General features: G+C 46.4%; 1 protein-coding gene across 8 annotated transcripts in view; it reads right to left on the bottom strand.

Annotated features, from left to right (window-relative positions):
• Positions 1–13,609, bottom strand: part of PHACTR1 (phosphatase and actin regulator 1) — a 565,269-nt gene that overhangs the window by 79,008 nt on the left and 472,652 nt on the right. For 6 of the 8 annotated variants that reach the window (XM_058732981.1, XM_058732982.1, XM_058732978.1 and 3 more), the window contains 2 exons: positions 8,475–8,642; positions 6,383–6,589 (listed from right to left, as the gene is read on the bottom strand). In XM_058732981.1, coding sequence (XP_058588964.1) covers positions 6,383–6,589; positions 8,475–8,642 — 375 coding nt within the window. The remainder of the gene's footprint in view (positions 1–6,382; positions 6,590–8,474; positions 8,643–13,609) is intronic. The other 2 variants (XM_058732986.1, XM_058732983.1) reach the window with 1 other exon arrangement.

Here is a 13,609-nt window from a genome sequence, read left to right on the forward strand (position 1 = left end):
GAAGAGACAGGTTTGGTTGAAATCAAGCAATCGCCGCTAAATGCCCACAAAACGTGCCCCACTTTGCCCTCCAAAGTTAAATCCTTCATCATGGCATTCGAGGCTTTCCACAGCTTCCCTTCAACCCACTTCTGGCCTGATCTTGGCTTCACTACAAGAAGCCTGCACTCTTGCCATGCTGGGCTATTTGCCTTTTTTTTTTTTTTTTAATTTATTTTGAGAGCACAAGCAGGGGAGGGGCAGAGAGAGGGAGAGAGGGAATCCCAAGCAGGCTGTGCACCGTCAGCACAGAGCTGGACACAGGGCGCCATCCCGCGAACAGGGAGATCGTGACCTGAGCCGAAACCAAGAGTCAGACACTCAACCGACTGAGCCACCCAGGCACCCTATTTCTCGAACATACTATGCCTCAGACGTAGGTGCCTCTGTGTACGTTACTTCATTTACCAAGACCTCCTTTCCTATCCCTACCCGGCAAAACTGTACTCATCTTTAAGGCCTGTTTTAAATACCCCCTCCCTGATGATGCTATCCTGCTTTTTCTGAGTCTTTCCAAAGGTGTCGGTCTCTTGCTGTTTGAATTTCTTTAGTACCATGCCATCACGTCTTCGTACTGAACACCTTCTGTAGCTTCTAACTGCCTACGACCCCGACAGCTGATGAGGGAACACTGCTCATAAATTAAACTAAGGCTGGAAGAACACCAGGCACATGGTGGGCGCTCAAAACGCACGTGGCATTCAGCCTTACGAAGGAAGGACATCTGATCACGTGCTGCAGCACGGATGAACCTTGAGGACATTATGCAAAGTGAAATAAGCCTCTAACAAAAAGGCAAGCACCGTCTGATTCCACTTTTAGAAGGTAGCTCCGACTCAGAGAAACAAGAAGTAAAATGGCAGTCATCAGGGGCTAAGCGGGGAGGAGAGAAAAAGGGGAGTTGTTTCACGGGTACAGAGTTTGAATTTCACAAGATGAAGAAGTTCGGGAAATCTGCCGCCCAACACTGTGAATACAGTTAACATTACCGAGTTGCATACCTACAAGCTGTTAAGAAGGTACATTTTTTTTTTAAAGTTTATTTGTTTACTTTGAGAGAGAGGGAGAGAGCACAAGGTGGGGGGAGGAGGGGGAAAAAGAGAGAGAGAGGGAGAGGGAGAACATCCCAAGCAGGCTCTGAGCTGTCAGTACAGAGTCCAAAGCGGGGCTTGAACTCACAAACTGTGAGATCGTGACCTGAGCCGAAATCAAGAGTTGGACGCTTAACTGACTGAGCCACCCGGGTGCCCCAAGAAGGTAAATTGTACATTATGTTTTCACTACAAAAAAAAAAGTGCCAAGTGAATTACATCTCTAACCTAACGGTGCTACATAAAAAAGAAAAGTGTTTCGCTGTAATCTTCATGCTGATCACAGAGGTCGGAGCAGAAAGCACCCTTTAAAACATGTTTTTATTAATAGGAAGTCCTCACAGGCATCAGGAAGGAATTTCTACATTTTAAGAAAGGGAAACCAAGAGTATATTGGGTGTATTTCCCATGCCTCACGGTATCAGCTATCAAGAGAATGAACCTTAAACCTCTTTCTGAGGCTTCTGGGTTACAGTTGATATTTTCCATTTAAGGCAGAGATGAGGTTCAAGGTCACAGGGATCCATTCACAACTCTTCTTGTGCCTTCAGAGTAGAAGGCAGGGAGGGGAGGCAAGGATAGAAGCAAAAGTTTATGATTTTGTAGGGCTAGAGAGTAGGAGGTAGGGTGGGGTGGGGTGCTGGAGAGAAATGGGGACAGAGGATGAGACAGCCAGGGAGGAACAACAAAATCACCATGAGGATGTGATTGCAGAAGAGTCCGCCATGGGCAGTGTCCACAAAACTAGAGAGACGGCTAAGACAGGAATGTTGGTTTTGGGGTGACAAGCTCTGGATAGAAGATTCTCATTAGACGAGTATAAAGCTGAGGAATACCACAAGGCACGGAGGTCACCTGCCAGGTACATCTGCAGTGGCAAAACCTTCAGAATGTTGAAACTGGCCATCAACCACCAGAAGTTTCCTTGTATTTCGGGGTCTAAAGACAATGCAAAGAAGCCTGGGCAGGTTCACGTTAGCAGAAGGACTTCTTTTTAAGGATCAGCAATGCTTCCCTTTCTTTGCCAAATTGCCAGTCTCCAATTGTGGCCAAATGCTCCCGTGCCATTTGCACCGTTCTTGATTCTTATGGACTGTCTGCTTCTAGCACGTTCTTCTAAACCCAACCCAACTGCATGCATTCGGGTCCTCCGCTTTCTAATCCAGTGCCTTGAGAGTATGACTTACGTTTGAAAGACTGGATACATTTTTGTCTTTGAGTTATGCAAATAAAGAAGCCAATTTTCTTAAACAGGCGGAAACACACAAGGCAAAAACGTGCAAAGGAAGCTCATGATTCTCTTATTTTGCATTTTAAGAATAGGTAGCTTAGTGCGGTAGAAACTCGTGGTTGGAAGTAAGAACTCCAGAGTAAAACAAAGTGGGTTGAGTCCATCTCTGGCACTTAGCACCTACGTAACCATGACTGAGTCCTTCAACTTAATCGAATTTCATTTTCCTCCTCCAGGAAAAAGAGAGAATAATGATCACAGTATCGAGTCCACAGCACTAAACGGTATGTCATCAAGTTCTCAAAAAATGGCAGCTGCCATTTTTATCACCCAAGTGTGAATGCCTGACTGTGAAGTCCAGCTCTTACATTAGTTGATTATGCTTCACACAAATGGCACCTACGGGGGTACCTAATCACAGGTACCTTATGCAGAGTCATGAATTATTCATGCAGTGTTTCGTATCTGACTCCTGGAGCCAGGATGGCTAGAGAGATGATTGATGAAGACTTAGAAACATAGGAGACAGCAGTGGGTTTTGTTGTTGTTGTTGTTGTTTGTTTTTGCCTCAATCAACCCTCTTCCTCTGGGGCTCGCCATCATTCCAAGAAGGATGCATTTGAGGCTCACTCATTTCAGATCATATGCCTTATGCAACCAGCTCTGCTACGCACTGTGCTTCCAGAATGGAAAGGAATCTGGTGCCCCTGTGTTACAAGCCACTGTGCACGCTGCTGTTGGAGAAGATAAGAAGGAAGAAGATGATGATGGAAGAAGACAGTCTGGGAGAGCAAAAAGGCTCTCTCTACTTGCTGGAGAACTGAGAAAACTCATGAGAAAGTCTCCAAGTTTATAATGGTTTTCCAGATGAAGTCAAAGCAAGCAAATGACACAGGAGAGATGTTTCTGCTCGTCTTTGTCTGATCGTATACTTGGAAGCAGCTCCAGGTCAGGCTCATGCTTCCTCCTCTAGTATCCTACCGGGCCATTAACCACTGTCGCTCTCTATTAATCATGCTTGGTGTCTTTCAAGCTGTCCTGCGTTGCCTTTCAAGAATGTCAACAGAGCAACAGACAGTAAGAACATGCTACCACTTCTAAGTCTCAGTTTAGAGTTCTATCATTCCTGGTTTATTAATTCCTTCTGATATAGCCCAGATGTCTCTAGAGTAATTAGTAACAGAACAGGGTTAATGTAGCTGCCTCATGGTGATGCAGATTCCTTATGACTGATTGTTCACTTACAAAAATTAAGCATGTCTGCTTGAGTTTAAGCCCAAAAGGCCAGCACCAGGCTTCCAGCCCACAAGCATCTCCACCTGTCTTGTCTGCCTCATATTTAAGAAGCTACCAGATACAACGCGGTAAGGATTATTAGCCCTTAAGTATTTTTATCCATTTGATCCTAGCTATGCGGAGGGGAGGTTTATAGAGAGTAGATGAGTCCTCTCTCCTTGGGAAGGGATGCGGGAAGCCAGAGAGATTGGGCTAATTTCAGATATCTTCAGTGGCTCATAGATCAAGAGTCCTGCGGGTATCAAGCCACCCAAGTTCACCGCTCATGGCTGAAGCTGTGAATGAATGAAGGGTGCCTTCATTAATCAGATAACTAAATAAATTAGAGGCTGTTGCTGGTTAAGAAGCTGTCAATTCTTCTTTTAAAATGTCTTACCCACTGTTCTCTCTCCTCCTGCTGTGATCGGCCAAGTGCTTGTGAGCTCAATTTCAGAAACAAGAACAGCTTTTTCCATAGTCTCCCTGGTTCAAATTAGTCGAATTCAACTAGTGATGCCAGAGAACGAGGCACAGGGCTGGCCTTTTTAGGCCTTCAACTTTCTCCTTCTGTTCATTCTACACGGTGACCCAGGAAGGCTTTCTAAAGGCGAATCACTGTCACATCTCTCCCCTGCTCAAAAACCTCCAAAGGCTTTCCACTGCCAGGGGGAACAAAATCTAAATGCTCATATGCCTTACCTAGGGAGCCCTTTCTCAATACGTCCTGAGAAGGACCCTCTGCCCCAGCTTGGCCACCTCATCACAGACCCGAAGCACTTGCCATCTCTGGGTCTCTGACCAGGGCCTTTTTTCTCCGGAATGTTCTCGCCTCATTCTCTATAAATGCCCTTCATGCTTGAAGGGTCAGCTCAAGCTTCAGCCTTTCTATGCCCTTTTCTCAGATCACACTGAACTCCAAAGGATACTCCTGACAGTAGTTATTTCAGCACCCTATTGTGTGTGTGTGTGTGTGTGTGTGTGTGTGTGTGTCCATACACACACATACACGTGTGTACATACAGATCCACTAAACTTTCATTCACTTGCATCTGCTTTGATACCTAGCACAATGTTCCACCTAGAAGTGTGGTGAATAAATAAGAACTATAGGCAGGAGTTTATTTTGCCATATTTAATCTTCAGGGAAATTTGGCATCAAAACCTTCAAAAGCTGCTAGCTCTTAAGAGCCACACCATTGACTTCTAGATTTAGAATCAGTAATTCTAATTCTAGAAATAAATCAGGAGAAATTCGGATGCTTATAAAGCTATGTATGCTGCTGAGGATGTTCACTGCTGTGATTTTTACAACAGATGATGGGAGAGCCCATGAGGGCCGGACAAGCAAATCCCACTGCACGCCGAGCAGCTAACGACACCATATTGTGGAGTATTTACGAACAGGACAACCAGTTCACAAGAGATCATGCCATGTGTAAAAAGCTGATGATAAGAGATGATGTAGAGCAGGCATTTGGTTTTTATTAGACAGATGAATGGACAGTGGTTCTCTCTCGGGGGGAAGCTTATGAGGGTACCTTCTCCTTTGTGGGTTTCTATGCATTTACCTTTTGGGACACTGGGCTAAGGTGTTACTGAGGTGTTGAATGGAATGGTTCCTTTAAATGGAAATCTGCTCTTTGAAACCACAAACATCTGACTTAGTACGTTGATAGAGTAGTCTGACTCAACCCTGTGTTTAATTGGGACTCGACACCTTTCTATCACAGAAATAGCCTTCATTTCCTGGACTAGGAGTTAGGAAGCACGGGGTCTAGGCATACTTCTCTTGCAGAATTCCTGCAACGGCAGGATTTTTCTTAACGGCACCGATTTTTCTTAAACAATCAGCTTTTCTAGTGTAAACCAGGTGACTATTCTTCCCTACCTCCATCCCCATCACATCTCACAAAAATGTACAGAGATCAATCAGAAACTATTTCGAAAAACACCAGATTCATCGCAAAAAGGCAGCCGATCAGGTTGGCATTACTGTCCAGGCTGGAGGAACAACCCCCTGAAATCTTTACTCTTTAATTTAAAAGCCGCAACTTTAAATCAGAAAGCAGTATCCCATTCACGTTCATGTGCAATGCAGTCCTTACTAGATGCCCCATCACTAGCACATCCTGTGATGCCCAATTTAGTAACTGGGGGGACATTCACCAACACTTTAAACATGAATATATAAAAAACATCTTAGGACAACGTTCCCGAACGCATTCTTCTTGGAAGAGTACTTCCCACCATACTTTATAGATTGCCTTTTTTTGTTTTTGTTTTTGTTTAACAGAACAAACAATACAGACATGAATTTTAATAAAGGAAATAGGCTGGGCTTCAGATCAATAATTTAGAGACAAAAAAAATTGAAAGCTTTGGCAAACTCATTATGAAGGGAACGAGGTACTGCGCTTCGTCTTTGCCAAGATTTTGACATTGAGGCTAATTCACCTCGACGGGCACATAATCGTGAATCAGTCACACAAATACCAACGCACATATTCACAGGTACACATGACGAAGGCTCTTGGCATATGGCCGGCAGGGTGCACGTCGAATGCTTCTTGACGGAAACACACAAACCCAGGTCGTGACCGCGTGGACGTGGAAACACCCAAACGCCCCACAGAGCAATCTCACCGAAGAGGCTCAACGGGCCTCAGATAAGAAGAGAGAGAGCGCGAGAGATCATCCCATGAAGGGAAGGCAGGGCTGGACGCTTCCAGAAGACATCTTGACTCACCTGTTATGTGGTTGGCAATCCTGGCACTGGGTTTGGGAGGCAGGGCGGGGGGCTGCTTGAGAAGGGACAGCTGCTTCACTGGGGTCTCCTCATGGTCTCCAGAGAAAGCAGCAGGTTTTTTGGGGGGCAGTAGCAGCACTGGTTTGGCTGAAGGATCTTGGGACAGGAGGGCTCCAGACTCACTGGCAGAGGGACTCTCTTCAGACACTGAGGGGACAACCACATGACACACAGGTGACATTACACAAACGCAGCGCAGGTGGGGCCGGCGGGGGCACACAGGACAGGGACGTGGGTGACCAACACAGCAGAGCACCCGTTCCACGTTGTCACGTACGGGAGGAGAGTTGAAGGGTAAAGCGAGGGGGTGGGGTGGGTGGAGGGACACGTCGGGGAGGCAAAGGCAGAAAGGCAGAGGCAGGAGGGCGGGAGGGGAAGCCAGAGGACATTTTCTCAGAACTATCCTAAGCTTCACCGCTTCCATCTGGGCGTTTATGCCACAAATTCTGTGAGTGCTCTGAAGTGTGACTCATGGGGCCACAGCCACAATCAACAGATGGCAGGTGCAGCGGACCAGGGACAAAGGGCCCCATCTGAATGAACCAAACCAATGCTGGCATCTTCCTTTGGGCCTGCTTGCCCTCTGCTGGGAGGAAGAGAGAGAGTCGATGCTGGGGTCTGGTTTTTGCCCACTGGGTCTCCCGGCGTGTGGGACGCCAAGGAACGAAGACAGCCTAGAGGCTGACGCCAGGCCAGGCGTCCCCACAGGCCTGGGGTGGCTGTTCCCCCCGACTCCGGAGCCTTGTAGGCACCTTGCAGTTTTAGGGGCTCCCCTGAACCTCGATGAGGCAGAGACTGCACCAAGGGGACGCCTCTCTCCCCGCTTCCTCTCCCCTCTCACTTGCCAGAACTGTGGCCTTCTTACTTGGTTTTCCCTCTTTCTCTTTGCTCCGCATCGGGCGTCACTCTTCCTTTCCGCCACGGGAGACCCCGACTGGCTCTAGTTAAGAGCTGTCCCGGGGGGTTAGCACGGGGCCTTCATCCCGTGATGGCAGCCTGGCCAGTGAGACCAAAACTCTGATTTCAGTGAGATGACAGATTGCCCTGTAACAGTCAACTCTGTGTGATTCCCATGTCACCAGGAAGGCTGGATCAGAGACACAATCACTGCTACAGTTGGAAAGCTCTCCTCAGCCTGGGGGGAATGTGATTCAGTGTCCCCTGCCGCATCAAAGCCCTGCAAGTGACCCTCACAAGCCCCCGGTTGTCCCCCTCTCGCAAGGGACGCCATTATTGTCAGCATCGGACACACCGATGGAGCCATGACTCAGCAGGTCCCAAGGTGAAGCCTGGCGTGGACTCTGGGACACCAGCTCTCTCTTGCTCCCATCGGAGCTGTGCTGATGGCAGACTTCGCCTGTGCTGTGGAAAAAGGATATGGCCTTCCTAGCCACACTCCGGAGATTCCAAGAGGTCCCTCTGCCAGGCTCGCCTCCTGAGAACAGTCCTCACTGGCTGCCGGGAGGGTCTCACCTTCTGCAAACCTTCTCAGGGAGGAGGTACTGACCACTCAGAGGGCTTTGGACCACAGAACGAGTGACAGTCAATGGTACCAAACATCATCTGTCAGCAGCATGCGAGTTAACCAGTCAATTGCATACAATCGAATAGCCAATTAACACATTGACTGTGTATGGTAACAGAGTCAGTAGCTGGGCTGTATACTGAGCCTGGGATTAAAGGTCGTGCTAGGGCTTTACAAACGTGACCTAGGTAGGAACCGTGCCCAAGTATAGGATTCCTTCGCTGAGCTTAACGGAAACGAGTGTTAGAAACAAACCAGTGACGTTTTAAATCCTCCGTATCACAAAAGGGATGTCTTTTGGGGAGGGATTAAGATTACAAAAAAGGTTCTGAAAAACCATAGGACGGACAGTAAGTGTACATAGGTCCTGATGGGGCCGTTTTGTCCTCATCTCCAGGAGATTCTTATGCTCAAGGTGGCTCAAAAAGAACCCCAAGTCCGGCCAGGCTACAGGCCCCTAACGCCACATGCTGGGGACCTGTTCTGCAACTCTACCAAGGGCCTTACCTGTCCCATCCATGATGTCTGAAGGTTGGAGCACCTCGTATGAGCAGGGATCCCTGGGCATCGGGACCGGCTCCATTTCGGACAGGGCAGGCAGAGACAGCTGGCTGGAGCTCAGGGACTGTCCGTTTTCCAGGGAATCCTCTTCATTGGATATGGAGAGCTCCCCGTCTGCAAGTGCGAGAAGGAGATTGCGCAGTGAGACAGTGCCTGCCTCCCGGGGAAGGGCGACATTTAGAATCTGCTAGTTGAGTCTAAACGTTTCTGAACAATCTTTACCGAGGGCAGGATGCAAATCTACACTTGTTCTTTTGCTTTGCAGACCCTCATTTTAATTTTAGACCTCTGGCATCTGACCACGAGGGCAGCAATTTCCGGTGACCTCTAGCAAATTGCCTGCGTGCTTCTCCATCTTTCTAACCATAATCACCGTACTTAGTATGTTTTTTTTTTTTTTAATGCAAGTGAATTAAAATATACTTTTCTTCATAATTTTGGAAAGCCTGGAAAAACTGAGCAGGCCTCAGAGACTGGAAAACCAGGAATAAGAATTCCTACTTTAGGGAACAAAGGGCTTTCTATACCGCTCAATACCAGAAGAATGGGTTCTCTAAGGCTCTAAGCAAAATTCATCCTTTTTTTTTCTCTTTCCTCCTGCTGACACCCCATTTCTCCAGGTAGATAAATGTTTAGAAGGGCTCAAAGCTCCCCCCCCCCCAGGCTCGCCTCCTGACAATAGAGACCAATCCTCACTGGCTGGTGGGAGGGTCCCACCTTCTTCTAACCTTACAAGGGATAGAGTGGTGACCACTCAGAGGGCTTCAGACCAAACTACAAGGCGGTTTGTAAGGATGCTGGGAAGTGCCCCAGTTCTCCCAGTGTCCACCAGTGATCACACCTTGGGGGTGAGCAGGTTTTGATCTTGCTTTAAGCTCCCTCAAAGCAAGGGGCAGGCAGCCAGTTAACACTTGGTTGAGGATCAAAGGCTCCCGCACAATGGCCATTTGTCAAATCAAAATTCCCCCAGCGTGATTTCATCCTAGCCCAGGGGAGTCCTAAATAACTAGGCATTAAAGTCAAATTAAATTTTAAAAAGGACTGAAAGCTGTTCCAGTAAGATGAATAAACATCCAGATGAAAGGCTGTTAAGTTATGCTTAGTCAGAAACACAGAAACCCGCGAAGCAATGACCTGCCTTACAACTGCAAAAAAGATGATTTACTTGTAGAAATGAAACAGCGAAGTGACTCCAAGGTTAATCTTGTATCAATAAATCCTTTTCTTTGGCCATGCTCCTCCCAAGGCTTGATTTTTATACGCAACAATATGCGGTGGTGAAGGAGTCTTGCCTGCCCCCTTCCCCCCGGGTTAGAATTGGCCTGATGAAATGTACATTCAACAATGTAATCTACAGACAGAAAGGTTTCAGCAGCATACGGTTCAAGGACGTAGGGTATTTGACCTGAATCTTGGATAAATGTAGAAAAACACAGGATACTAAAAAATCACCCAAAGCAGATGATTGCACCGACATGCTTTAAGATTGTGGGGCTCCCCCCTCCGCCTTTCTTTTTCATTTGGCCGTTCTGTATGCCCTGAATGGTAGAGTAGTTAGTATCATTGTAATTAACAAATGATGGCTACTCCTCATTAATGAGAGAAGAGCAGTGCAGACCGTAGGGACAAGGCCATGGGAAGTACACAGCTGAACCGAGAGTCTTCAGGAGGGAAGGGCTGCGGGGTGAGTTAACGCATTGCCGTCCCATAGGGGATGGTCCCCAGTCCCCTTAACATGCTTTAATGTAGCATGTTCACACCAATGCCGTGGGAAGTAGGACTGCTTTGGGTTCCCAGGTGGTGGAATAATGAGTGACGCGGCTGCCGTTCGGTTGAACGCATCTCTAGGAAACCACTTGGACTTCTGATGCTCCCAGTGTAATGAAAGTCCTGGGTATGACAACCGGAGGAGGAGGGGTTTCAGTGCTATTGCCAAGTTCTGCTTCTTTGGGACAACAGTGGAATCAAATGACTGCTGTTCCTTTGTAGCAGATAAAAAGAACCATAGAAACAGAAGTGGGGAAAAGACACAACATAACTGGATTCCTTAGACTCTCTGAATCTCAGTTTCATCAAGGCAGGTGGCTTAGTGCTGGAGGCGTGGCTGGTTAATGGAGAAGCACTCCTTGGGACACAACAACTCTCCAAAACTTTAGGTCCCCATAGATTAAAGGTACCTTTGCTAAGTCACAAAGGCCCAAACCACTTTGGAGAGGGAACGATCTTGGGACTTCCACTGTAATAATTTCCAAATATGCATTTCCACTAAAAAAATTAAAAATAGAGAAAATAGAAATAAGACATTGATATCACCACCCTAACAGATACAGTTTATTCTTCTGTACATATTTTTCATAGTTGTAATCTTACTATGCATCAGATTTTGTCTTTTTTTTTTTTTTACTATTATAAGCATTCTAATTTGCATAATTATCATCTTGCTGATTATATTGGATGAATAAACTGGCATTTATTTAGCAATCTCCCTATGGCTGGTCGTAAAGGGATTTCTAGTGTTTTATGATAAGAAGAAACCTCCCTGCATAAAGTCTTTTCTGTCATTAGAATTCTTCACTTGTAGGGGTGCTTGTGTGGCTCAGTCAGTTGAATGTCTCTGACTTTTGATCTCAGCTCAGGTGTTGATCTCAGGGTCATGAGTTCAAGCTCCATGTTGGGCTCCATGCTAGGTGTGGAGCCTACTTAAAAAAAAAAAAAAAAAAGGAAAAATATTGTTTCCTTCGCTGTGCAGAAGCTTTTTGTCTTGAGGAGTTCCCAAGAGTTCACTTTTGCTTTTATTTCCTTTGCCTCCGGAGCCATGACTAGTAAGAAGTTTCTGAGCACTGGGTGTCATATGTAAGAGATGAATCCCCAGGCTCCTTTTTTTTTTTCCCTCTTAAATGCATTTTTTTTTTTTGAGGGTGGGGGAGGTTGGGGCAGAGAGAGAGGGAGACACAGAATCTGAAGCAGGCTCTAGGCTCCAAACTGTCAGCACAGAGCCTGATGCGGGGCTCGAACTCACAAACCATGAGATCATGACCTGAGCTAAAGCTGGACACCCAACCAACTGAGCCACCCAGGCACCCCGAATTACTGGGTTCTACTCCTGAAGCCAAGACTACACTGCATTTTAACTAACTTGAATTTAAATTTAAAAAATGGTTTTTCATTAAATGATACAAATCATGGTTTTTTTTAAATTTTTTTTTTAACGTTTATTTATTTTTGAGACCGAGAGAGACAGAGCATGAATGGAGGAGGGGCAGAGAGAGGGAGACACAGAATCCGAAACAGGCTCCAGGCTCTGAGCTGTCAGCACAGAGCCTGCCTGACGCGGGGCTGGAACTCACGGACCGCGAGATCATGACCTGAGCCGAAGTCGGACGCTTAACCGATTGAGCCACCCAGGCGCCCCACAAATCATGGTTTTAAAAAGGTTAAATTGTAAAGAAGCATTCAGAAGTAAAACAATATAAACCTCAAAAAAAAAAAAAAAAAAGAAAAAGGAAGTCTCTCCTTTTAGGAGAGATCCCAATAGATGAAATTTATGTGTATTAATATCTCAATATCTAGCTGGGAATTCCTAATGTTCAGTAATTCCAAATTTGATTAGTTTGAAGAATATATAACTCTCCATGTCCTTTCTATTTACCAGAACTATTTATTAGTCTCTTTACTGGCCCTTTTAATTAGTATTATTAGAAAAAATGTTTTTCTTTTTTAGAAAGAACATAACCCTCCTGAGTAACAGGAGTCTTGCAGATTATTTGTACCTTCATTTGTACCTTCAGACAGTGAGCGAGTGAGCAAGGGAGGGGCAGAGAGAGAGAGGGAGGGAGGGAGAGAATCTCAAGCAGGCTCTGCACTAATGCAGGGCTCAAACTCATGAACCATGAGATCAAGATCTGAGCCGAAATCAAGGGTCAGACTCTTGACCGACGGAGCCATCCAGGTACCCCTATTCAGAACATCACTGTCTCTTGTTATCATGGATGAGAAAAAGTTTGCTCCTTATACTAATATTAGATATTAGAAATAATATTAGAAATTACATTGCTCTATAGAATGTTAGAAATTATTTTGATGTTTTACATGATCTTCTAAAATTATCTGTAATAATGGTCTTCAAAATGGCCCACAACAAGTGCCCAGCAGTTTCCTACCAGAATGAGGAGTGTGAACAAGGAGAAGGTGGAAGGCACATGAGACCAGAGGGGTCGAGGCGGTGCTTCTCCGGCATCAGTGGTTTTCTGGAGGCAGGCTAAAGCAGGTGGCTAGACTCCGCCCCCAGAGTTTCTGAGCCAGAAGGTTTGCGGTGGGATGGAGGGTATGCACCTCTAGCAAGTTCTTGTGGGATGCTGGAGTTGCTTTGGTGGTCAGGGTTCCACTCTTGGAGACGATTGGAGGTTAGGAATCAGGCAAAGGAGCCTGGAATGACAACAGCGCCTTGTCACGATGCCCGAAGGGCAGGAAATGCTGTCTGTGCGGCAAATGGGGAAGAGAGGCTGTTGGTAAACCGCAAAGAGGACAAGAAAGCAGGAGGCTGCATTGTCTAACCATGGATCATGAATATGAACTTGTCACAAAGGAATATGGGACTGCGGAGAGCAGGAAGGCAGAGTGGAAAGTTAAAATGTGAGCCAGATGCGAACATATTTAACAAGGGAAAATCAGGTCACAGAAGTGGCAGAGAGAATAAGGCAGACGTGAGTGCAAGTCAAGGTCATAAATCTTGAAAGATGAGACACAGAAAGCAGTGGGTCTAAGGTACAGAACTGGCCACGGAAACTGTGCCAGCCATGTTCTCCTCTTCCCCTTGTGAGACCTAAGAAAGGAAGGTGCTGGTAGAGTCAGGTTAGCCAAATCAAGGAGAGTGAAGGGAGAGGGGTCAGTGAATGAATTCATTCAGTTGACAAACATCTGTCGAGAGTCTGTAATTAACAACATGCAGCAGAAACCAGACACTGCAAACGCTCAGCACGACCTTGTAAGGCAGAAATTGGCTTTCAGCTCCTTATGGTACTTTTAGAAACCCCTGCCCCATCTGCGCCACCCCCCCCCCCCCCCAAGCCCTGGAGCTTCAC

Source organism: Neofelis nebulosa, chromosome 6 (assembly GCF_028018385.1).
Source record: "Neofelis nebulosa isolate mNeoNeb1 chromosome 6, mNeoNeb1.pri, whole genome shotgun sequence".
Taxonomy (NCBI): Eukaryota; Metazoa; Chordata; class Mammalia; order Carnivora; family Felidae; genus Neofelis; species Neofelis nebulosa.